This window comes from Hibiscus syriacus, unplaced genomic scaffold (assembly GCF_006381635.1).
Source record: "Hibiscus syriacus cultivar Baekdansim isolate YM2019G1 unplaced genomic scaffold, ASM638163v2 tig00113725_pilon, whole genome shotgun sequence".
NCBI classification, from domain to species: domain Eukaryota; kingdom Viridiplantae; phylum Streptophyta; class Magnoliopsida; order Malvales; family Malvaceae; genus Hibiscus; species Hibiscus syriacus.
The window spans coordinates 1,597,321-1,624,808 of record NW_024063471.1 but is presented as its reverse complement, the minus strand read 5'-3'; the positions used below and the strand labels follow the sequence as shown (position 1 = coordinate 1,624,808).

The 27,488-nt window shown below is 32.9% G+C and overlaps 1 protein-coding gene across 1 annotated transcript; it reads right to left on the bottom strand.

Annotated features, from left to right (window-relative positions):
• Positions 1 to 233: 233 nt before the first annotated feature.
• Positions 234 to 12,258, bottom strand: LOC120187324 (alpha-amylase 3, chloroplastic-like). Its single transcript, XM_039191061.1, has 14 exons — positions 11,906 to 12,258; positions 11,450 to 11,580; positions 11,231 to 11,285; positions 11,037 to 11,150; positions 10,816 to 10,936; positions 9,525 to 9,874; positions 8,633 to 9,071; positions 4,487 to 4,679; positions 3,885 to 4,074; positions 3,509 to 3,615; positions 2,106 to 2,355; positions 1,658 to 1,780; positions 971 to 1,138; positions 234 to 630 (listed from the first exon to the last, which is right to left on the bottom strand). Exons 1-14 carry the CDS (start codon positions 12,182 to 12,184, stop codon positions 472 to 474), a joined length of 2,679 nt encoding a protein of 892 aa, XP_039046992.1. The 5' UTR covers positions 12,185 to 12,258; the 3' UTR covers positions 234 to 471.
• Positions 12,259 to 27,488: the final 15,230 nt, after the last annotated feature.

The following is a 27,488-nucleotide window of genomic DNA, read 5'->3' as shown; positions in this document are numbered from 1 at the left end:
ATCTAAAATTTTATTTTATTTTTAACAATAAAATTTATTGATGATATACATATTCCTCCTAATACAACTAATCAAATTCAAATCCTTAAAAGAAAATAAATAATTAAATCTGTATAAACCATCATGTTGAATAATAGTATAGTTTTTATTTCATTACAAAATAACATGAATACAATATGTTCTTAAAATACATATCCTGTTTATATAAAGGATAATGTTTCCTACGATATCACTGGCTTCAATAGTCACCTTGTCTAGGCATGCCTTTAATCAATACGCCCCCCCCCCCCCGGGGGGGGCAACCCCAACGTATGTAGGAGTAAAAAATGGTACAACAATGCCAAATAATCAGTGAGGGCCGACCCCTCACCGCTATCCCGAACAAACTCAACAATACATTTTCTACTCGATGATCGACATCCATATAGGTTATATACACCTGGAAAAATAAATAATGCTCATGGTTTACAGTTAAGATGCTTCCCAAACCTTGTAATCTTTCCCTTCAAGGGCTACAGAACATCTTTGGGGACCACTCGGAGGCTCATAATGACCTGGTCCGATCTTCATCGTGACTTTTTCGTCGATGATGGCTGCATACACATCTCTCTCTGCCTTGACAATTTTAATCTGCCATATATTTCACAAAATGAAGTTAGAAAAACAACTGGCTAAACTCAGCACAAATGATTGCAGTTAGGTAGCAAATTTACAGCACATATAAGTTGGAAAAACCGAAATCAATTGGATTCATGCAATCTGAATAAGCAAGTTAGAAGCACTCGAATCAGTCTGGGAAAGGTTTCCTGTTTTTCACAAACCGTACACTAGAATTCTAATAAACAATGTTTATGTTTACTTTCCAAAATTTTCTCTTTATAAAGATCAGATTGTGTTAGTTCTCAAGTATAAAAGAATAGTAATTTATAAGGAAACGCTTCCCACATAAACCTTAGTTTATGATACTCACCTTACTCCGGCAATGGATTTGGTTTCTGTTCCTGATAGAGATAAGGGCAGCCATTTCAGATCGATAATGAGAGAAAATGTGATCGTAGAACACAGCCGGTGTTCCTGGATGAGTCAAGATATAAGCATATCCTTGCATTTCTTTTCCACCTGGAAACTTCCAATGACCCTTCAGGAGGGTTGCAAAAACAAAGGATTAATGGATAAGAAGGGAAAAATCAATCTCTCCTCAAAGTTTGAACTTCAAGGTTCTTTCTCCAAAATAAAATTGCAGTGAACATATATGAATCAACCATATATTATGACGAGTACTCTCCAGTCTGACTTAATATTAAAAGTGAATTGGACTTACCTTGGACTTAAAGAAGTAACAATGACTTACTTCAAGCATTTTACAAAGAAGAATCATTTAGGATCAATTAAGAAATTCATAGGACTCATCGTGTAAACACTGCTTTCTTCCATAAAATGTTTGAATTCAGTAAAGTTCAACTGAAACCTAAAGAAAATTAATTTTTGTACATGAGAACGAAAAAGAAAGAAAGAACTCCAACAATTTCATGCCTCAGTTTCAGTGGAAGTGTTATTATAACATGCACTTGATTTTGCATGCATCATTTGGATTACTTCAGTTGGCAAAAAAAGAAAAGAAATGGTTCGAGTGAAAGACATTTGAGTGAGATTCAACCTGGGTAGAACCAGTGTCATGATTCTCTATGAAGGTAACTGCACGAGACGGCCACCATCCAACAACCCCAGGAGGCTTCCCTTTCTGATCTGATAATCTCCAATATTCACATCTTTCCAGAGCCTGAGGGAAACAATTATCCGTAAATATAACATTTGCCTTACTACTTTAGGAAATAAATTATTAGAAATAATTGCCAAAGAGAATTGACCAAGAGGAAGGGCTAGTTAGAGAAGTAAAAAAATCAAATCCTCGACCTCTTAAAAATTTGAATGATGCAAAAGATAACAAGAAAACATGCATGCCATAAAAGCTAGGTGCAATACACCTGGAAACACCAAATGGAGTTCTCAATTTGTAGGCAGAGCAGCAACACCAACCAATATAAACAAGGTTGTAATTTTTCTTTCACTAAAATTCTACAGAAGAAATTTGAAAGAAAACTTACTGAATGAAGAATTCCCTTGGTTGTGACATCAAATGCACCAGCAGTTCCATTAGTAGCATTAATCCAGTCAATGATTCTCTGCCTATGGGCATCTTGGTTGTGGTCCATTTCACCATATGTGTAACTAAGAGAATCCCAGTATTCACCAACAGCAAAGTAAGGTTCACTTGCATCCAAGTAGTCCTTGACATAACCACCCCAAAATCCTCTGACAAAATCCAGCCTCCATCCATCATAACCAATTTCTTGTCTGCATGTCACAAAATGACAGCAAAATATCAAATCAATAAACTCATGCAGCAGACATATGCATTACAAAGAAACATGAAGCAAGAAATATTCTTCAAAGAAACAGAAGATGACTTGTTCATTGAAGGGGGACGGGTGGAGTTCAAATAGTTGAAGTGTAAAATATGGGAAGAATAACCAAAAAGTAGAACCTAAGATTAAGCAATTGAAACAATCAAATACCTCAACGGAATGTCATTTTGATGCAAGACGACTATTAATAGCTATGCCAAGAGAATCCATCATCTGAAAAAGATACTTTTCTTCTTTTCACAAACCTTTTGTAAAAATAGGCCATACAGTGAGAACAAAGAAACTTTCTTCTCTTTTTTTCTTTTTTGAAAAAGGAGATGGTGTAAATTCTCAAATATGGAGGATTCGACTGAAAACTTGTGACAAAGAACCACTATTTTGCATCTTGCTTGTGTACAGAGGAATTTTCATTTTGATGCAAGACGACTATTAATAGCTATGCCAAGAGAATCCATCATCTGAAAAAGATACTTTTCTTCTTTTCACAAACCTTTTGTAAAAATAGGCCATACAGTGAGAACAAAGAAACTTTCTTCTCTTTTTTTCTTTTTTGAAAAAGGAGATGGTGTAAATTCTCAAATATGGAGGATTCGACTGAAAACTTGTGACAAAGAACCACTATTTTGCATCTTGCTTGTGTACAGAGGAATTTTCCATCAGTACACCTTGTTTCTCTTGGGAAATGTATTGAATTAGAAACAAAGGATAAATACTAATTAATATTAACTGCAACCGTGTTTCTAGTTCATTTATGTAATCATCCTATTGGCGGCCTATAGAATTATATGAGCAAACAGCACAATCCATAGTAGCTGCAAATTATATGTAAATATTTCATGATGCCTATATTGTATATCTTCTATTCTCAATATACAGGGTTTTAAGTAAGATTTGACACAAGACAAGACAACGTTATCAATAGAGTTGAACCAAATATTCAGCATATATCCATCTGTTTCCACTGCATAACTTTTGACAGGGAAGAACAGAAGGCAAAATCATGATCAAACTAAGAAAATACACACTTTAGGAATCCTTTCATGCATGTCAGATAGTAGAAAGAAATTAAATTAAATTTTAACCTCAGCCAGCCAAGCCATTCTTTGAGATCCTTCCTCACAAACTCTTGGGAATGATCAATGTTTGGAGCAGCATGGAAATTATCTCCACTACTTTTGTTGCCCCGCCCCTGTATAAGAAATTGCAACATCTCAAGCATAAAATAAGAAATATTCTTCAGGTTTGGATCGAAAATTTGAAGAAAAAGCATAAACACTGGCATGAAGCTAGCTGAACAATGTTTGCCTATAACAATCAAAATTATGCATAAGCCGTATAGGAACTTGGGCAACAAATCAGTCGGCTTACTAAGGAATTTAAGATCTGCTATCCATGAACTACTTGAATTGAATATCCTATGTTTCTCGAAGCTTCCAGAACAAAAGAAAACATCGTTACCTGAAAATGAGGATCGTCACCAACCACTGCACGATCATCCCAATTTAGACGACCACCAAAAATATTCCATATTCCATTCTGATTTTTAGAGTGTGCACAACGGTGATTCAATACAACATCACCTAGAACTTTCAGACCAACTTCATGGAGGCTCTTCACAAGTTCCATCAGCTCATCAATAGTTCCATATCTGATAAATCAAGAAAAATTACACAATGTTTTGCTTTAATCCCTTTGAGGATCATGCAACACAACATATATTTTCTTTCATATGGAAGAAATAAGTCAATAACTATTGATTTTCTACATCTCTGGATGTCCAATAGGTATTCGCAAGCTATATCTTAGACTAATAAGAGTAACACAAGTCTCAATTTAGTTTTACCAAGGCAGTTATATGAGCCACTGAAGCAAACATAAAAGAATGCAGTTTCATCTCTCTTTTTCCCTATCTGAGATTCTCAGTTATAATTATCATAAAGTACTTGTTATGTAAAAGAAGTTGAAAGTTCATATTTGCAAGTTTCAGCTTCTATGATCTAGTCCAAGCACCAAATGGTCTACCCTGAAAGATTGGTAACGTAAAAACTTGAAATATGTACCTGGAATTTAGATTATACAAGTCCTTTGGCATGTATCCTTCAGGTGAGACAGACTCTGTTGGTGGTGGTAGCCAAATCACAGTAAATCCAAGCGAAGATATTTCTGAAGCTCTCTCTTTGAGTTCCAAATACCATCGTCCAGATTTATGAGATTCCCAGTTGAAACCTTGCAACAATATCTCAAAACCTGTGCCTGTTGTAGGAATTATAGAAATATATGATTCTGTAAATATCCTTTAATTAAGGGATTCTATAAATATTTTACAATCCCTTATTTTAAGGGATCATATCTCCTAGGATTAGTATCTTTCCTTTCTTAGAGTTTCCTATTTTATAGAGATGATTTGTATATAAATATGTAATTTGTCCTATTGAAAAGAATAAGAAATTACAGAGAATTACTATGATTTCTACATAGTATCAGCTTAGGTTACGGTTTCTTTCCAACCTAGACGATGCCCACAACTTCTTCTTCTACTTCGGAGATCACTTCGAATCCAGAAAATTTTTCTTGTTCTGCTGCTTAATCAGAAGGTAATCTGGTCATGAAAGAACCAGAAGGTAAACCTCATGCTAAATTTTTTTTCTCCTCCCAGTCGACCCCTAATTGGATCCTCGATTCTGGTGCTACGGATCATATGACTGGTAATAAGGATTTGTTTTGCAATTTTTTTTCCAAACTTTGGTAAAGCTGTCAAAATGGCTGATGGTTCTTTGTGCAAAATAGAAGGACATGACATTGTTATTCTCAATGACCAGATTGTACTTAAAAATGTCCTCTTCGTACCAAATCTGGCTTGCAATCTCGTTTCTGTTAGTAAACTTTCCACCGACTTGCACTGCTCTGCAATTTTTAATGATATTGATTGTACTTTGCAGGCACTGAACTCGAAAAAGATGATTGATAAAGCCAACTTGCAGAATGGTCTCTACATTCTTCCTGCCTCTACTAAAACCGAAATCTCGAAATCTTTCACCGCTTTAAAAAAAGTTGATAATGTTATGTTATGGCACTATCGTTTAGGTTATCCTAGTTTTCACTATCTTGCAAAAGTTTTTCCTACTCTATTCATTCATAAAAGGCCAAATTCTTTTTCTTGCAAAGTTTGCTCTCTTGCCAAACATACTAAATCAACTTATTCTACTTCTACATATAAGCCTTCTCACCCTTTTACTTTGATCCACAGTGATATTTGGGGCCCTTATCGGGTGAAGAATGCTGATAATTGTAAGTGGTTTATCACTTTCAATGATGATCACAGTAGGATAACTTGGACTTATTTGCTAAAAGATAAATTTGAAACTGCTGGTGTTTTTACCCAATTTTATAACATGGTTCTCACTCAATTTGGGTCTAAAATTCAGCTCTTTAAATCTGATAATGGCAGTGAATTTTTTGCTAAGTCTTTGGGTGCGTTTTTCAGGGAAAAAAGCATAGTTCAGATTAGTTCTTGTGTTGACACCCCACAACAAAAAAGGTATTGCCGAAAGAAAAAATAGACACCTCCTTGAAGTTACTCGTTCTCTTCTATTTACCACTAATGTTCCAAAATATTTGTGGGGGGAAGCCTTATTAACTGCTACATATTTAATTAATCGAATCCTAGTAAGGTTTTACAATTTCAAACACCTCAATATATATTTACTTTTCCCATTTTAAATCTATCTCCTCCATTCTTCCACTTAAAATATTTGGTTGTACTGTTTTTATCCAAAACATTGCTCCTAATAAGTCCAAGTTAGATCCTAAATCATTAAAGTGTGTATTGGTTGGGTATTCTTCACTTAAGAAGGGTATAAATGCTATCATCCTCCTTCAAACGATTTTTTACCACTATGGATATAACATTTTATGAGCAGGATTCCTATTTCACTCAGGCTGAAATTCAGGGGGAGACATGGAAGGATTTTCAGCCACATCAGGTATCTCCTCCTACTTTTCATTCTTAACCTTCAGAATTGCCATCAATTTTGTCCTTACCTATAGATTTGTCACCTGTAACTACTCCCATTGATCCACCAGCAGTACCTATCACTACTTCACCCATACCCACTTTAAATACCCTTCCTGAAAATACACCTACTCCCATTCAAAATATTCCACAAACACCACCAATCAAACAACTCCATTTCTATACAAGGAAAAGAAAACATATTCCTGAGGTTGTTTTGCAATCTGATGCTTGCCGAGAATTGGATTTTGGTCCAACTGCCGAAATAGAAGAAGAAATCAGTAAGTCCACTTCCCCTACTCTAGATGACTTCCCTATTGCTATTAAAAAAGGGGTTAGACAGTGCACCAAGCATTCTATTGAAAAATTTGCTAGTTATAATCCATTGATGCCGTCTTTTCAAGCATTTACAGAAAACTTGGATAAAGAACAGGTTCCCACAAGCATAGCTGAAGCTCTAAAGGATTCAAAATGGAGAAGGGCTGTTGAAGAGGAAATTTGTGCACTAGAGAAAAATGCTACTTGGACCGTTACGGACCTTCCTCAAGGAAAAAAGGTTGTTGGTTGTAAATGGATCTTTATTGTAAAATATAACTCCAATGGTAGCATCCAACGATACAAAGCGAGACTAGTGGCCAGAGGCTTTACATAAAAATATGGGATAGATTTCACAGAAACTTTTACACCTGTGGCGAAGCTGAATACTGTTCGAGTACTCCTAAGTTTGGCTGTAAATTGCGATTGGAAATTACACAAACTTAATGTAAAAAACGCTTTTATTAATGGCAAGCTAGAAGAAGAAGTCTATATGAAGTTGCCACTTGGCTTAAAGTCTGTTGAAGGAAGTAACAAGGTGTGCAAGCTCAACAAGTCTCTATACGGGTTAAAACAATCACCCAGAGCTTGGTTCGAAAGGTTCACTAAAGTCATCCTACAAAACGGTTACAAGCAGTCCCTCGCCGATCATACTCTTTTCATCAAGGTAACTTCTACAAATAAGAAAGTTATCATTATTGTGTACGTGGACGACATAATTCTTACCGGAGATGATGAAGAAGAGATTTGCAATTTGAAGAAGTTGTTAAATAAGGAATTCGAAACCAAGGACTTGGGAAAGCTAAGGTATTTCCTAGGAATAGAGGTGGCAAGGTCAAAAGGACTTGTGATCAACCAAAGAAAATATGTACTTGATTTACTCAAAGAAACTGGTTTTCTTGGTTGTAAGTCGAATGATACACCAATGGAGGCAAGCTTGAATTTAACAAAGAAGATGGGTCCTTAGTAGACAAAAAGAAATTTCAAAGATTAGTTGGGAAACTAATTTATTTATCCTTGACAAGGCCAGATATAACATTTCCTGTAAATGTGATAAGTCAACACATGACTAATTCTACTGAAGAGCATATGGCAGCAACAAATAGAATTCTCAAGTACTTGAACAAAACTCCAGGGCACGGTTTAATGTTTAAGAGGACACAAGACAGAACTGTTAAGATCTTTACAGATTCTAGTTGGGCCGGAGACCTTACTGAAAGGAGATCCACTAGTGGCTACTGCACCTTTGTTTGGGGAAACCTTATAACTTGGAGAAGTAAGAAACAATCTGTTGTTTCAAGAAGTAATGCTGAAGCTGAATTCAAAGCACTAGCATTGGGAATATGCGAAGGAATTTGGATACTTAAACTACTGAAAGAACTTGTCACTAATCAAGAGGATCACTTTAAAGTTTTGTGTGATAATCAATCTGCTATTCAAATTACCAAGAACCCAGTTCAACATGATCGGACAAAGCATGTTGAGATTGATAGACATTTTATTGCTGATCAAGTTAACAAAAAGACAGCCACACTTTCATACATTCCTTCAGAAGAACAAGTTGCAGACATTCTTACTGAGGCTTTGTCAAAGCCTGTTTTCAATAAATTCCTATTCAAGCTGGGATTATACAATGTATATTCTCCAGCTTGAGGGGGAGTGTAGGAATTATAGAAATATATGATTCTGTAAATATCCTTTAATTAAGGGATTCTGTAAATATTCTACAATCTCTTATTTTAAGAGATCATATCTCCTAAGATTAGTATCTTTCCTTTCTTAGAGTTTCCTACTTTAGAGAGATGATTTGTATATAAATATGCAATTTGTCCTATTGAAAAGAATAAGAAATTACAGAGAATTACTCTGATTTCTACACCTGTTCCAGTGGATATTTTAACAGCAGGCTGTATTGTATCAGTATCAGTTTCTGAAACATCTTCCTCTGGATAAGTTACAATGGAGCTCCGGAAGATGCTATATGCTTCTGCAGCTAGCTGTTCAATTTCTTGAAGAATGCTTTCTTGTGCTTCCTTTGTTTGGGTCTTCTGAATCTTCTCAGTGCTAAGGCCAGTAACCAAGTTTCGTATCTCATTGATGATACCATCAGTATATGATTTACTAGAAATTTCTTCACTTGTACTATCAGATTGGCCATGTTGACCCAGAACACTACTTTTACCATAGAGGGGAACATAGAAGTCATCTTCTTTAAAATTCAGCCAAGTGTTATCGTCTAGCTTGAGGACAAAAAGAAATCCAAAAACCTCTTCATCTAAGGTGAATAATGCTCCTGATCTATTTCCTGTAGCTTTTGTCTGCAAAAAGAAGGATTTTGATGTAAGAACAATAAATGAATAAAACAAAATTTCTAAATCAAGAGGGTCAAAAAGGGGGGAAGTTGGTCAAAACCCTATAACAAGGTTACAGAAAATAGATGCTTTTAGACATTTACACTTGACAAATAGCATGTTCGCAAACTATTAGTGATGTCTTCTAATATTTTCATCCTTTTGTAACTACAGAAATGTGTTCCGGAATAATCTAACAAAAATCTTATAATCTGTGCCCCAAAAAATTATATGCTTTGATTTATCACAAGTAATAAAGGAAAACAAAGCAACAGTGTGAAATTGGCATAAAATTATTTGTTGACATGTCAACAAGAATGCATATGCTTAGCATGTTTTAGCAAGAAGGAACTATTTATTTGTAGTAAGAACTTAGCTTACGCTTAAGTTCTCAATGAGAAATATAGTTACAATTCACACCTGCAATAAAGTGCGTAAAGCCTTGTTCTTGAATAGAGTTGTTTCCGGTGGATATGGAGCAGCAGGAATTTCCCATCTTTTAGCATCATCTCTGCAAATGCCCCAGTGAACCACAACATCTCCAGGTATATCAGTTTCCAAATACAACACAAGTTTTGCAGTTTCAGGTGACTTCCTAACGGCGACACTCACAAAGTTATCAACAGAAACTTCTTTTACAATGGACTGCTCCACATAGAACCCTTCAAGGGGCCTATTGTTACTTTTAGAGTCCTTGGACTCGTTGTTTGGACTATCAGGAGGTGATGCTTCTGCTTTATGTAGCGCATTTGAGAATTGCTGTAGAGCACCTAGGATCAGGAGAAGCCAAGGGAAAGTATCAGTATATCACTGAACAACGAACAAAGAGGATACGAAATATATGGTAGGAAAATATTCCACTGTATTCCCACCCTGAACCACCTCCCAAGAATCAGGCTTGGATGGGATCTTATGTAAGCCACTTAACTCATTATTCTATATTGACCTGTAACTGCACCTAGGAGGCTTTAGGGAACGAGGCGGAATTCAACCTCTGATACACAAACTATAATTCATGTTTGCACAGGTCACAGACCATACAGAAGACAAGGAATATAACAATAAAGCGATTTAGTGATGTTAATCCTACCCATCTTTTCAGTAAATTAAGCCATCTTCAGTTTACAATAAAAGTTTATTATCAGTTCAAAACCACTGAATTTCATGATCTATAATATATACTATATCTAGGGATGGGCATGGGCCCGAACCCGACCCGAACGGGTCGGATTTTTTTAAAAATGAGGTTTGGGTCGGGTCAGATTCGGGTTTAGGATGAAAAATACCCGACCCGGAAAAATATAATTTTATCTTATATATTTAGGAATAATTACAATAATACCCCTCTATATATTATTTTTTCAATTAAATCACTTTTTTATTGAATAAAAATAATATTTTTATTATTATTTCGGGTCGGGTTGAATCGGGTTCGGATTTTATCTCAAAAAATCAGGTTGGGTTCGGGTGGAGGATATATATTTTCGGGTCAGGTCAATTGAAGGATGTAAAATTTTTGGGTCGGGTCGGCCGAAAACCGACTTATGCCCATCCCTAAGTCTATATCAGGGGTGACTAAAGCTCACACTGGAATTTGGTAATAAGAAAAAGTTATCCTTGATGAATTTTTAAATGAATAGAAGAAATCGATTTCTTGAATAAGTTGGAATTCTTGCAAAATAAAACTGCTACATATAACACTTTCAGCAACCTGACCATACACCAAACTCTCTTTTTGCTCCAACTGTATTGCCATCATCCTTGAGGTAATCCACCAGAGGCACCTTAAAATCCCTACCTCTGTGCTGATACCATGCTCCAGTTTCTACATCCTGCAGTAACATATTACCCCACAAATAATAAGTTTGACTGATGATTAGCATATCTAAAGAAAAAGCATTTTCTCGATCACTTCATATTGGAAATACAAACCTTCAGAACAAAATGTATAGCAGCAATTTCACTGTTGGGGTTAAAATCAATCTTTACTTCGTGAAACATCTCTCCTTTAGACCGTTTCTCCAAGGGAGTGTCGATAGCATAGTCCTGAAAAGATTCCACTTAATGCAGTTATGTTCAAAATGAAAAGGCAGCCAGAAATACAAGAATTAGAAGCCAAAGCATACTCTGATGGGAACTGAACCAGGAGGTCTCATGTTTTTAGGAGGTTGATCCCATTCACTGCAAAATTCGCAGACAATCTATTAGCACACAAAAAGTACTAAATACCTTCTATTTTGGTAACTAAACTCCCCAACAGTAAAGTTCCATCTTTATGTGCACAAATAAAATTCAAATCCTTAACCTACAAAAACATCCGAGGAACTCTTAGAATCAACGCTAACCTGCCACTGTCGCCAAGATAAGAAACTCCCCAATGAAGTATCCACTTTCCTGGAAGACTACATCCTACTGTAAGCTGCCAATCCTGCTGGTTCTTCGATTGATCCAACCTGATGAAAATATTTCCCTCCACCTAACATCTCAAATCAAAGAAATTCACAGCCAATCAAAAAGAGAGAAAACATTGAATCAAACCGAAACCTAATCCCAGATCTCTGCTCAAATTACCAGTAATTTCTTTTCTCCAAAGAGACACTGAGACTAGAATAGAGTAGTCAGATATGTTCAACTTGAAAACTATACTTTTCCCAAGGAACTATTACAGTGTATTGAATTAAGCGTCACTGATCAGCCGGACTTACAAAACTAACATCAAACGTTTAAAATTTTCCAAACATATCAAGCAACGCCATTTCAAAGTACTAACAAATACATAATAAAGCCGAAGATTAGAAAACCTTTTCAATTCTCTTGACTGGAAAAGTCTCCTTGTACAAGACGTCATCGGAAGAAGAGGTATCGAAGTTGTCAACAAGAGCTGTTTCCGATGAGTTGGCTCTGACGACATGACTCGATCGGCTAGGCTTGAAGCTACAAAAGCAAGAGCTCCGAGAGTGAAGAACCTTCCGATTTCGAGAAGAATCCAATGAGCGAGACGGTTTCAACAACGTCTTAGATTTGGGACGAAGCAAAAGTGTAGGATTCTGGAGAAGCGAGCCTACGGTAACCGCCGCCATGGTCGGTGGACAAAGCGAGTGGAAAGACGTAGATTTTTATTTTGACTTCCTTTGCGGAATCTCATACAAGAGAAAGTTGAGGAGGAGATGATGAATCGTTGTAATTATTGCACCGCTCTTTGTGGGTCGTTAATTTGGCACCAAACAAAATGAAAATATCATGGAGATCTCCAGCGATTTATCTACTTTTAAGTTAAGTAGATATAAATGCTCCTTTTTTTGCTTTTCACAGATTTGAATCCGACACGTAAGCTGTTCGGCAAAAGATTATACTTTTTAAGATAGATTATAACTTTCATCACTTGATTAATTTTTTTTCCCTATTTTTATTATCAAAATTTAAATATTTTTAATTTAATTATTGAATTTTTGAAATTCTTCTTAATCACACTAGAATGACATAAACTATTTTAATAATATTTTTATTATGATATTGTATTTTTTTCACATAAATTTAAAATAATAAAATAAAATTTAAGTTCAAAAACATACCTAAATTCTAAATCTCAAATCATACTATCACTTTCACCTTCAACAACTTCTCGTGTCACTCGCTTATCGACGTCAATAAGAACTTGAGTTCTTAAAACAATCAGATAAAAATGGCTAACATCCTAGCTTTGATTCAACTATCGTCTCATCTGGTTGTAAAATAGACCACCATCCCACCAACCAACTAACATGTTAAACTAACTTGAAAGCATTATTGGAGATAATACCGGCGAAATTAAGAATTTATTAGAAAGACCCAAATAAAATTGAAAAGGTTTGATAATATCTAATGATCAATAATTCCAACAATAGTATCTAGCTTTTTCAATTGAGGGGTGAATAAAGCTTATTTTATTTATTTCCTAAGAATATAATTTTTTTAATATCAATTATTATTAAAAAATAATTGATAGGAACCAAGTTTCAAGTTAATCTTTGCGAAGATCTAAATGTAATCCTCTAGACATGACCTGGATGTTACGACCAAATTTTAGAAACCACATTCTTATTCAGATTTATTGAAACAACGAAACTTTCAAATTCAAGACATGCATCGTCAGAAATAAAGAATAAATTCAAGTTCAAAAGCATTGGTTCGTAACAAAATCAAATAAACAAATTCTAACGCAGGAAACATATAAAACAAGAAATCCCGAATCCCATAAAAATATCTATATATAATCAACATAAAATAAATAACATAAAGTCTGAAAAAAAATCCATACAATGTCCGAAAGTAAACGGCTACTAACGATCCTCCAAATATCAGTCGTAGTCTTAAGTGTCTGAGTAATTTGAAAGGACAAAAACTAAAAAGTGAGTTGTAAAACCCGTTGTGTCCTCTACAATAAAACATGTATCGAAGTATTTCTAAAATAGTACAAATAAAGTGTAATAATAAATCAAAATTTAACCAACATAATACAACACCAATAGCACATTACTTTTCGCCATAGATAAACAAAATGTGAACTTTCCCTCCAAAGAGGATCCCAACCATAAACAAAAACCAGAATGGGGATTTAGCCCTCTGATGAGGATCCCAAACAGAACAAAACGGGGAATTAACCCATGCAATGTCAGAACGAGGAATTAATCACATGTAGTGTCAGAACGGGGAATAAATCTCATGTAATGTCAGAACGGGGAATAAATGCAACACCCTAATCCAATACGACACACAGTTTACTGATTACAACGTCACACATGACCACCGGAGTGGTAACCCAAAAGTTTTCTTTTAAAACACCCATAATGTAATGATTAACAACCATTTAGAAACCATGAAATCACACAAAATAATATAAGTTTAGAGTACTGGGGAGCTCCCAAAATAAATATATCAAAAGTACAATCGAGTATTTAAGATCAGTTACGACTTAAGTATAAGAAGGTCTATGAATTATATGTGCCCTCTAATAAGATAGACTCAAGACGTACTATAACTGCTCGACTGTTTGGAATATCTGCAAAGTGATCAGCTCCTTGAATGCTCCACCTATAGACTTTCGAACGGAAACACAATTCCGAACGATGAGCTCACTACTAAAAGTGTTCATAAATGCTCATGCTAACAAATCGATAACAGAAGTAAGTATACACACATACTCACACTATTCTAGGGTAGACATCATGGTACGACTGAGGGATTATTGTATCTCGGAGTTCACTTACCCCTTTAGTTTACGGGGATGTGAATCCAAAATTACTATATCAGATTCGACACCCAACTAACCCACCCCTTGCGAGTGTTGAGGCCTTGTGGCATAGTTAGTCTTAGTGCCTTGGGCACCTCCTAAGGATATCTGGACAATCTATACTTCACAACTAACATCATCTACTAAGGTAAGTCGGGTGTCCTTTCCGTTTTCCCAAGAGTCAAACAAGGTTATTATTATTTCATCCTAATTAATGTGGTTTCTAGTTTTATTTTGTTCATAATTTACGATTCTCACTTGTAGTCTTATCCGAGTATATAAATATAAGAGTTCTTGGGTCCCTCACATAAAAATACGTTAAAATTTGGGCTATTTGCCCAAATCTTGACCGTTGATATCAATACTGACCCTTCATTATCGATACTCATGCTTTAGTATATGATAAATAAACTAAAATAATGAGATAAATAAAAACACCGTGAATATTTATTTTTATGAAAATAATTTCATTATATGATAAGTAAAAAATACTTTTATTTGAATGAAACATATCTTATGTACTTTTTTCAAAAATAAACATAGAATATAAATAAATATCGAATAACTATAAAAATATCAATTTTATTCGAATAACCCTTAGAATGACACCCTAGATTTTTGGAGTTCTTACATAAGTTAGTCGAACAACTAGAGATTTTATCAATACTGAAACATTGAAAAGCCATATTGATAAAATATTATACATATGTATTAAAGTAAAAATGCCACCTTTAATAAAATATATAGCCTAAATATAACAATATGTATATTTAATATTAAATATTTGCAACCATATATTAAACATACTACTTTAAACTGTAATACATATATATATATATATATATTATTATAAAGACTAATAAAAATAACGGTTGGGTTATTTAATCTAAAACATGATCACATACCATTGTTTTATAAATTAAAGTAGGATAAAGAGATAAAAAATAAAAATAAATAATATATATATAACTATACGTAAATATATATATATATATATATATATATAATGCAAATACATAATGATAATAAAAATGACCAACCAAAATAAATATAAATAAGGACTAAATGAGAGTAAAACCCCATATCCTAAATATTAAACCTAATGACAATGACTAAAATAAACTTGGGGGTACATTTAAAGCCTAAATCAAGCATTAAACCAATTTATTCAGAGATAAACATAAGGGCCAAAACGCAAATTAATCAAACCAAACAACCCAATTTTATAAACAATATCAAAACTATGTTAAAGAAGAGGTACAGACTAATATGAAATAAATCTCAAATTATAGGGTACGATCAAATATTAAACCAAACCATAAATGTAAACAAATAATGACTGAATTGTAAGCATAACAAAATTTAAAACTCAAAACATAATAAATGAAATTTTGCATTTAGTGACCAAAACAAAACATTACAAAATCAGAGGCCCTTCTCGCACGATTATCCTAAGCACTAATTCAAAAAACCCTATCCCCCAATACTACGTCATTTTGAATGACATATAAATACCCCTTTTATACAAAAAGTTTAACCCTAGACTCACGTTTTTTTTTCATACTTAGCCTCTCACTCTTACCTTTCTCATCTCTCTTTCATTTTCTCTCAAGCGAGAGATAAAGCATATCTCTGGCCACTGAGTGTCGCCGCCTTTATCAACCATCTACAGTGATCGTTGCTCGAGTTAAAAAGCCCTAAATGACCCACTTTCTCCCCTAAACCTGAAAACCAACCCTTCAACTCATGAAACTCACCAAAACACTTAGATATAAAGATTTACCTTCGGATAGCTTGGGTTTCCGATGACGTTTGGGCTTCTCCGGTGATCGGCGAAGAGGGTAAGCCTTTTTCTCCCTCTCATCTTTCTTTTCCCTTCGTTTTTATTTCACTTACAATTTGATTTCCTCTCTTTTCGGTTATGGTTGGTTTAGTGGCATGTATATTAATGAAGTTTTAGTTGCTATGATATATATAATAGTTATATAACTGTTTGTAACATAATATCTAGAATTGTTTTAAAATAGATAATATTAAGTACTATTAGTAATATAAATGAATAGTACAATATTAAATTATGTTTTTATATATTAAATTATGGTGGTTGTGTGATTATTAGTTTTAAAATAAAGAAATGCATTTTAAGATTTTAAAGAAACAAAATTTTACTGGTTTTCAAATAGTAAATGTTTTATACTATTGGTGTGACATCTTTAACTCGTATACGGGTACATATATGAGTTAATGTTGTTACATTTATAGGTATCAAAGCTGCAGGTTTAGCCGATTCTTGGCCTAAACCGAAGTTAAAAAGTATCAAAAAGTGTGTACATGTCACTAGGATGTCCGTGTTACTAATCTAGTGTGATTAAGTAATTTGATGAATGATGTTGATTTTTATTAACATAAAATAATTTGTTCTTAAATTAGATGTAAAGCAAAAAGATCATCACGAACGATCAATTTTGAGTTTCAAGATGAAGCTAAGATTAAAGATAAGAAAGTTGATAATGATAAAAATAAGATCGAGATTGTAATCGACCCAAACAGATCAGAGAAGACCTTAGTATATCGCCCTAGAAAAGTTAGTGATATGAGAGACTTTCCTCTAATTTGTGGGAGGATGATCGGCCTCTTAATGAGGAATAATTTGAGAAATTCCTAAAAATCTATTCGACACTCGAAATTTATTAAGATTCTCTTATTATTATTAAAGGTGCTAAAGAATTTCTTATGGATTCCCTCCTCACTTATCAAGTTATGAAGAAAGGATATGTTGTTTATTTGGATTGATAAGTGTTAAGCAAGTTAAAGACACAAAATACAAGAATCAACCAAAAGTATATTGTCTGGAGAGTAACTTTGGAAAATTGCTCTAAATTCTATAAAAAGTAATATGAGGCGTTTCTTATACTATTGGATTCTTATACTTGTTTAGTTTTGTTTAAAACAAATGGAAACTGATTTTGAAATGAATATAAAAAGATATGAGTTTTTAAATGATAAGGGGTCAGAAATTGGGACAGCAAATTCTGCTCAAAGCAAATTTTGTAGGTTGAATTAGAAAATTTTCCACAAATTGTATAAGTTAAACTAGAAGAAGTGCTTTATATGGTTCGACTTGTAATCGAGTCTAATTTATAATGGAACAAATGTAATAATTTCTAAGTATATAGGTTAATACAAAATATTATTTCTTTTAGATTAGAGAAAACTACCAAAGTATGGAAAGTGTGAAAACTCCTGCTATTTATAAGGATTATATGTTTTATAGCGATGCATTTTATAATGGTTTGAGATTTGTATTAATGCAAGAAGAAAAAGAGGTGATATAAGTTTTAAGGAAGCTTAAGACTCTTGAAGAAAGTTATTCAATTTACAATCGAGAGTTAAAAGTTACTATGCTTACTTAAAGATTTAGTGGCACAATAGAATTGTGATTAGCGATAATATTTTAATACTAATCATGAAGAAATAAAAGTTTGAGGTATTGGTCAAATCAGAAGAAGCCAAATTTGAGATAAAGGAAATGGATAGAACTTCTTAAGGATTATAAGTGAGTTATCAATTATAGTCTGAGAAAGACTAACGTGGAAACTGATGCGTTACACCGAAAGATTTTTCTGCATTGAAACTAGAGAATGCTTGATTATTTATAGAATAAAATGGTGTAATAAATGCATAAATAGAGATAAGGTTGATTCTGTAAGAGCAAAGAAGGAATAAGAAGTACATGTTAAGAATGGAGCAAGGAGACAAAGGTGAAACTAAGGATTTCAGAGTATACTTGAGATATTAAGCAATTAAAGAGAGAAATTATTTCTAAAGTATATTGCATTCTTTTGACTATGTGTCTTAAAGAAACTAAGATGTTTATGTAATAAAAGAGTTGGTATATATGGTTAAGCACAACGAAAGTTATAGTAGATTTGGTTTTATAAGCCTGATATGACAAGAAGTTAAAACAAGGTATTAAGTGTCCTTGGGATTTTGGTAACTGATTTCCATTTCTCAATGGAAGTGGAAGAGAACTAGAATGGGAATTGTCACAAGATTTCCTTGAACAACCAACAAGAAGGATTTGATCATGAAACTGATAGTTAAAGTAAGTTATTTGATTACGAAGTGGTTATCTCAAGAGTAATTGATAAAGATTCAAGGATTTCTTGGAGAATTTTTGGAAGTCTTTGTGTTAAATTTTTGAAAATTCAATTTCAATTCAATATTTTTTTTTCATTCTTAAATGGATGGATAGTTTGCGTAAAATAGTCAGATTTCATAAGAAGTATAAGGTCTACAAGTTGGGAATTAAAGTAGCTGGTGAAAAATAATTGCTTTCAGTGAAGTTTGTATAGAGAAATGGTTATTAAACAAATGTCAAGAAGTTTTGTTATGATATTTTATATGGAAAGAAATGAAGAAGGATATGAATTTTTGTAACTTAGAAATGGAGATTAAGGTAGAAATTACCTAAAATTATTGAAGTAGTTACGATCGATAGAGGTTCTAATTGAACTTGAGGATAAAAAGAAATTAAGTAGCAAGTTAAGGATAAAGTGTTATCAAGGAGAAAAAGTATTTTGATTTGGATAGTAAGAGAAATTAAGCCGAGAATATATTAATCTACGTGAGGTTATTAAAAGATTTGATTTAGCGACTTATTGATCAGTTTTGTCTCCGGACAGGAATAAGATTCGCAAGGTATTTTATATATGGATACTTTTAAGGTATGGTTTAGATACTCTATGTGTTGCCATATCAAAGAATGATGAAATTCAAATGAATTTGACTACGAAGAAGAAAACTATAAGGATCTTAGAGTAAGAAGTTAAAGTATTGAGGATTCAAGTGGTGTTAATTGCTGAAGTTCAACGAAGGAAAATATAGGTTAAGAAAGTTACATAGGATGATGAAGGATAAACGAAAAGGTGATACTTTTACTGGATAAATCAAATACATTTTGAAAACTCGAGGATGGACTTTCTTGAGGGAGAATTTTAATACCCAAAATTTCAGCAAGTTAGCAAAATATAAATTTTGAAAGTTTGGTGACCAAAAAATAAATTTGGGAAAATTCAAGGACTATAATGGTATTTTTTTACAAAAATAATTTTTATTCCATAAATGATTAGTTCTCCTCAAGTTATTTTCGAGGGTTTCATATTTTTGATCCGGGATTTGTAGAAAAAGTTATTAAGCAATTAAGTGTAGTAAAATACTCGGATAACCAGATCGAATCAGAAGTTTACAAAAAATTTGAAGGATGGTAGTGTGGGGTTAGAAATATAATTTTGATATTTTTTATTAGAGGAATTCATATGGATTATTCAAATTAAGTAGATTTTCAATGTTAAAATATAATAGGACATCGTTTTTTGCCGGGGCAGAGAAAGACCAGTACCAACTTGGGGGTTTTTCTTTGAAAAGAATTTTGAAATGTGAGGAGTCACCGCCAATCATTTAAGGTGCGATTGGGACACCATAAAAATTGGGTGATTTTAATAAAACATTTTATTTTTATCAAAATACCTAGTTTTGAGGTCTACTAAAATTCAGAATTCAAGTTCGGGAGCCGGTTACGCGTGGGGAAAGATTATCACCCCCAAAAGCGCCCAAAAATTGGTACCTAGTTGATTACCCTATTTAGAATCAGAAATTTTGAGTTTGAACTTTATTTAATTTAAAAATCATTACGGATGCAAAGTTGAAAAGGATTTTCGTTTATTGAGGTCGATAGCATTCGCCCCTAGCATGAATGCGGGAGATCAACTATTATGCTCAATAATCAAATATTGCCTCGATATTTTAGAAATCATGATGCAGTTTTGAAAATGATGCCGACCTCTTTCGGGAATCACCAGTAGTAACCCCCTGAGCATACTTGCGAGAGATATACTATTAATTCCCTAATAAGTGAACATTGCCTTAGGTTAAAAATAAAATGCAATCAAATAAATTTTTATTAATCCTAATTAAACTAAGGATATATTAAGGCTTTCTCTAGCTTACAATGTCAAATTATGAAAATTAAAGAACCTAGAGGCACAAACCTAGAAATGTAGGCTCTAATATTATTTCTATTTGATTTTAACCAGTTATTGAATCGAATAACCGAGATGGTCCCTTGAGCATTCAGGCGAGGGCCAACTCGAATTATTCCTTAAATTAAAAGGACTAGATTGAAATCTAACTAAAGTAGAGATTCTAACATTAATTTAAATTACTTTTAATAAATATTGCAATTCGAATAATTAAATTGGAACCTCGAGCAAAAGCGATAACCAAATTAAGAATTCTCTTAATTTAATGACTAAATACAAATCGAATAATTAAAAGATTATGGACTAAATCTAAAAAGGTGATCCATCAAGGACTAAATTAAAAGGATACAAATATTAAAGATAATTAAAATATATAAAAGGACTAAAATTAAAGTACCAAAAAATGAAAGATAAAAAAATAAAGAAAATATAAATTAAAGTAATGAAATTAAAGGACTGAAATTAAATAAATAAAATTATAGAGTAGAAATTTAAATGTGCATAAAATTAAATAACGAAAATAAAAAAGCAATAAAAATAAAATATTAGCATTAATTTTTAATATTTAACCAGGACTGTAAAAAATGTAAATCGTACCCCGGGTCGGGTCGTCGCAAGGTCGTACGATATTTCAAACATAAATTAAATAAGTAAATAAATAAATAAAAAGTTAGCGGTTAGCGGTTAGAAATGTTAGCAGAGTCCATACCGTAATAATGTGGATCATACCCCGGATCGGGTCACCACAAGGTCGTATAATAATTCGAACATAAACTAAAATACATAAATAAAAAGTTAGTGGTTAAAAGTTAGCGATTAGATGTTAACAGAGTCTGAACCATAATAATGCGTATCATACCCCATATCGAGTCACCACAAGGTTGTATAATAATTCGAACATAAAATAAAATACATAAATAAAAAGTTAGTGGTTAAAAGTTAGCGGTTAGATGTTAACAGAGTCCGAACCATAATAATGTGGATTGTACCCCGGATCAGGTCACCGCAAGGTCGTATAATAATTCAAAAACTAATAACAATAAATAATTAATGGAATTAATACATCATATTCGAAACGAATAAATAATAATATGAGCAGTGACCACATGCAACAAAATAATAAAGCAGTAGCTAAATTATAACAAATAAAATAGAAAAAATGGTGACCAAATCAAAATAAAATAAAACAGGAGGTCAGAATCATAATAAAATAAATGAGGAAATGGTGATTAAATTAAAATAAATGCAAACATGGGACTAAATTAAATTAAAATAAAACAAGTATGCCAAGTCTAAAATAAATAAAATGTAAAAAGTGATTGAAACAAAATAAAATGAAATTAATATGTCAAAATAAAAATATTAAAAAAAATATAATTTTAGTGACTAACATGTAATTATGCGCTTAAACTAGGGGACTAAAACGTGATTAACCCTTACTTTTAGTGACTAAAAAAGCTTTAAACTATGGATTACTAGAGAGAAATTTTACCCTGAGCCAAGTGACCAAAACGTAATTTCAAGCTAAACTACTAAGGATCTACCTACATGTAATTAACCCCTAAACTAGTGACTAAAACAAAAAGACACTAAAATTATGGGGATCATTCGGTGATTAACCCCTAAGATAGGTGAACAAAGCAGGAAACTTCTAGAAATTGGGGACCTAACGCATTATTTACCCAAAAGTTAAAACAAACACACCCCCAACTTTATCTTCCAGTAACGTGATAACAAAACAAAACATGACCCCTCAAACTCATCTCACGTCGTAAAACTCAACCCAAAGGTTGAAATCCGCCGACATACGCGGTTCAAACGACGCGACCTCACTCCGACCACCGTTGCTCAAACCGGGGAGGACCTAAACGACGCCTAAAGCCTCCAACTTCCACTCGTAACTCACTAAAATCGAGCCCTAAAACGAAGACCCTCGACCTCCTAGAGCCGACGGTCGACCAATGCTCCGACGAGGAGGCTGGACTGAAAGGTAAATGACCTTAACGCTTTCCTTTTACTCTTGTTCGAATATAGAGAGAAAAAAACTGGAAAATTAAAAATCTTTTTAAGGTCTTTGTTCTTGTATTGATATATAAAAAAATGGGAGGTACCTCCTACAATCTGATTTTGTTGGGGTTTTTATAACCCATTTTACATGCCAAAAATAAAACAATAAATTACTGATTTGGTATAGCTGTTGAAGGCGTGCGGCAGGGGCAGTAGTGGTGTGTTCTTCTGGTATTGGGGTAGAGAACGATGGTAGCATGGAGTGTTGGGATGAGTTTTGCAGCTGCTGTGGTGCACGTGGCTGGCTTTGTTTGGGTTTGAAGATAATGATAATAAAAAATGGTGAATACATAATTGAATTTAAGTGATTAAATTGAAATTTTGAAAAAGTGCAAGGGTAAACATGGAAAATCAAGAATATGATATTTTGTTATGGATATGATGTCATGAATGGAAAATTTGTAGTTATGAAGATTCATTAATGGTAGAAATGTCATTTTACAAAAATGAATTTTTAATTCATTTTAAATAGATTTATAACAAGTGTAAAACATGGACATTTTAACACCCCCAACCCATACCCGACCCGGATACGAATCTGAGGTGTCACACTGACTTTTAAAACATTTGCTTGTACAAAATAATGAATAATTTTAAACTTTTACTAAATACAACTGAATAATTACATAAAATACAATCATATGATTTTGCAAAACCGATTAGATCATATCGAATTCAAATCTTTATTAACATACCAACCACATTCAATATTACAAAATACATACTACTAAATTCTTTTATGATCTAATATGTGGAAAGGAGAAATTGACCTGTCTTGCTTAACTTTACTCCTTTTTCTTCTCGGAATCTATGTGTGAAACAATCACAAGCTAAGTTGTTGACTTAGTGAGGCATATAAAACATATAATAAATCCATAGAACATTTCATATAACAAAATGCATACATGCACATATACCATCAATACCAACATCATTATCATGATCTCTATCATTATCAATATCAATATCATTATCAATATCATTATCATGTAATACATTTCACTCAACCATACACACAGTATCATATATAAATCTTGTAACATATTTCATATAACAAAGCATATACATCACATACAGTGTATTTATGTTATCTCTTTTATTAGCCCATGGTATACTTGTGATTCAGTGTAAACAATAATAACATGATATCATATAATAATGCAAACACTTTTGATATCTTTTATAGGCCCATGTACATTACTAAGAACTTAATGTATCCGAGTATATAGAGGTTGTGCACTTATGCTTTCACCACAGCTCGTATAGGGTCACACTAGGGGCATGTGAAATTTTTCCCGAATGACCTATGTATTTGTCCCGAATGACCTCTGTATTTGTCCCGAAGGACCGCGTAGACCCTCGACTCTTGGCATGCCAACTATACCTCTAGATCTCATGACACATAACATGGGCATTATCTTTCATATTTATCACATATTCACATCACTTGTATCATATAAACATGTAATTTTATAACTCGTTTTCATGTAGCTTGTATATCATTCTTGTCATATAACTCATATCATATAGGTTCATATCATGTAACATATATCACATGTGCATGTAATCACATAGATCGTATCATATAGTTTATATCATTTCTCATGTGTTCATTTAAACACATATGGCATATCTTGTTCACATATGTTCATATATACATCACATAGCACATAGAATAACATATAAACTTATACATGTATTCATGTACATACTTTCATATAGTCTGTATATCACTACTATATAACTTATCTCAGAATTTTACCTAATCACTTATATCACATTAATTATATTATTTCCATGTATTTACTTAATGTTGAATTTACATATCTTATACTACATATTCCTATAATCACTTATGTCAATACCACATAACTTGTATTATAATTTCATATATTCATGTAGTTCAATATCACATATTACATATACATATAATCATGTAGATCATGTCACATATAATAACATATGACACATATACCCATTTCCATGTACTCATGCACATATAAGAATCACAAATCAAATAACATTTTAGGAGTCACTTTGTAACACCCCCAACCCGTATCCAACCCGGATACGAGTCCGAAGTGTCACATGGACTTTTCAAACATTTATTCGTATAAAATAATGAGTAATTTAGAAACTTTGATAACATTTAACTTATTCAAAATGTTTACAAAATATATCAGAGTTTATACAATTTATATCTTTAGACTACAAGCCAACTACACTCTATATACAGTACATATATTTTCTGATCTGACATTTGGTAAGGAGAACTGACATGTCTTGCTCCGCATTACTCTTTACTCTTCTCGAAACCTACGTGTGAAACAATCACACGCTAAGTCGAAGACTTAGTGAGGCATAAAAACTTATAATGCACTTTATAACATATATCAATACATGCATGTTCTGTTCTATCATGCTATATCAAATTACATGATTCCCTCATATCATGAAAAATCATATTAGATTAATTACAATAAATAAATACATACACATAACTCATCATGAGCAGTTTATCATGTAATCACATACTTTTATGCTTAACGTTTCAATCAACACTATAAACACACAACATCATATCATTTGGTATAACATTATCATATCACTAACAATATTTGTTTATATTCTTGATTAGCCCATGTACATATGTGAGAACTATAAATATGTGAGTTATGGAGGTTGTGCACTAATGCTGTCACCACAGCTCATATAATGCCGAAGTGCCTCATAGAATTGCACCGTAGTGCCGCGTAGATTGCATCGTAGTGCCATATATAATGTCCATAAGGACCAATCATCCTTAAGAATCAATACATATACTAGGGGTCAAGTATGTGTCTCACCAGACTTCACATATGTTCCAAAGAATATATATGTCCGGAAGAACCACTATCATTCCTTAAGAATCATATACATATGCCAAGGATCAAGTATTGTCTCACCAGACTTCACACATGTTCCAAGAATACATATATGTCCCGAAGGACCACATATCATTCCTTAAGAATCATATCATATGCCAAGGATCAAGTTTGTCTCACCGACTTCACACATGTTCCAAAGAATACATATGTCCTGAAGGACCATATAGACCCTCGACTCTTGGCATGCCAACTAACCCCTAGCTCTCATGACACATAACATGGGCATTGTCATTTATATCATTTCACTTCACTTATTCATATCATTTCCTTTCTATCACGTACCACATATACGTGTAATCATTGATCTTACAATCACATATTTCATATAGTCACTTGGCTTATTTCATTTACATTGGGCATGTCTCATAGCATATATCACACATGCATATAATCATGTAACATATATAATAACCCATATCCATTTCATGTATCCATGCATATCAAAATCATAAATCAAATAACATTGTATTATTACATACTTTGTTCCATAGCCATATATTTACATATCTTATACTACCTAGTTACTCTATTTCACACATAGTCACATAATCACGTAATTTACTTACGCATAGATCATTTCATACCTAAATCATATAACACCCAATTCTTCCTCATAAAGTTATATTATATTCATAAATCATATTATCCTATAGTAAATACTTATTATGGTTTGGTATCAGCATTTATACTCAATTCCTTCACTAATATATTATCATATTACTCTATAGTCTAATCTTATTTAACTCATCAGCTTTCTCATGTAGGCATATAAATCTATATTAATTCTTATAATTGATCACGTTACTATTAACATGTATGGTCACCTATCTATAACCTATTTCACATTCCCTGCAATCATATAGACCATTCATATAATTCCTATACTTATCACAATACATGTATTCACACAATCATTTAACACATATTGTAATATAACACATACCAATCAAACATATGCCTGATCATAAATTAATGCATTCTAATATAGGAAATAGCTGGTCGCAGTCTTATTTCCATTAAACATCATAAACTAACTGTATGCACTCACCTGGCCTCACTAGTCCATTCCAATCTCTTATCTTCCCTTTTTATCGATCTTACTGTCAATGAATCTGGAACTCGTTTAGGCTCTGAATCTACATAATTATACATTTTAGACAATATTAGATACCTACACCTTGTAATTTGATACTAGCAACTTAAACAAACTTATTAAACCATATTTACAATTTTCCTTTAGGGGGAATCGGTTCCCTACTATGGGGGTATCGATTCCCTCATGACATTCTGGAAATTTTTGTTCGTTTGAAGGGGTATCGGTTCCTCTTGAATGGTACCGATTCCCCTTGCCCAGAAATCATATTTTTTAGCTCGAAATTCACTTCATTTCAGCTTAAACCTTAATATTTTACTTCCTTCAATATTCCTAACTTTCATACACATATTTAAACTCATTTCTATTCCATAATCACTTCTTTAAACCCAAATTTCCATCATTTACATGGCATTCAAAGAATCACACTAAATTTTCAATGTGTTCTAATTCCAATTCTAACACTTCATACTTCTTAATTAGATTGATGACAAGTCAAATTCATCCATAAAACTTCAACAACCATACCATATCAAAATTTCATCTTAAAACTCATATTACAAATTCCTTCTTAATTCCTTCTTAATTCCTTTATCTTATTGTTTAAATCCCATATAAGCTTTCCTTAAGCTTATTTAATACCCAAAGAATCAAAACTAATTTATAAATTCAAGAATTAAGAAGCTGAAATTAAACTCACCCTTATGAAGTAAACCAACGGGAAGAAGAAAGAAGAAGAATGAAGCTTTCCAGATACTTCCTCACCCATAAGCTTCTCTCTTTAAATAAGAGATAAATATCTTTTACATAAAAAGACCATAATACCCTTTCAATTCTTCCATAATTACCATTTAATCCACTATCAAAATATTACACTTTAAATCCCTAAACTTTTCAATTTTTCCTAAATTGATCACCAAATTCTGAAACTTTTCAATTTAGTCACTAACCCGGTATTGCGGATGTTACAACTCTCCCCTCCTTATA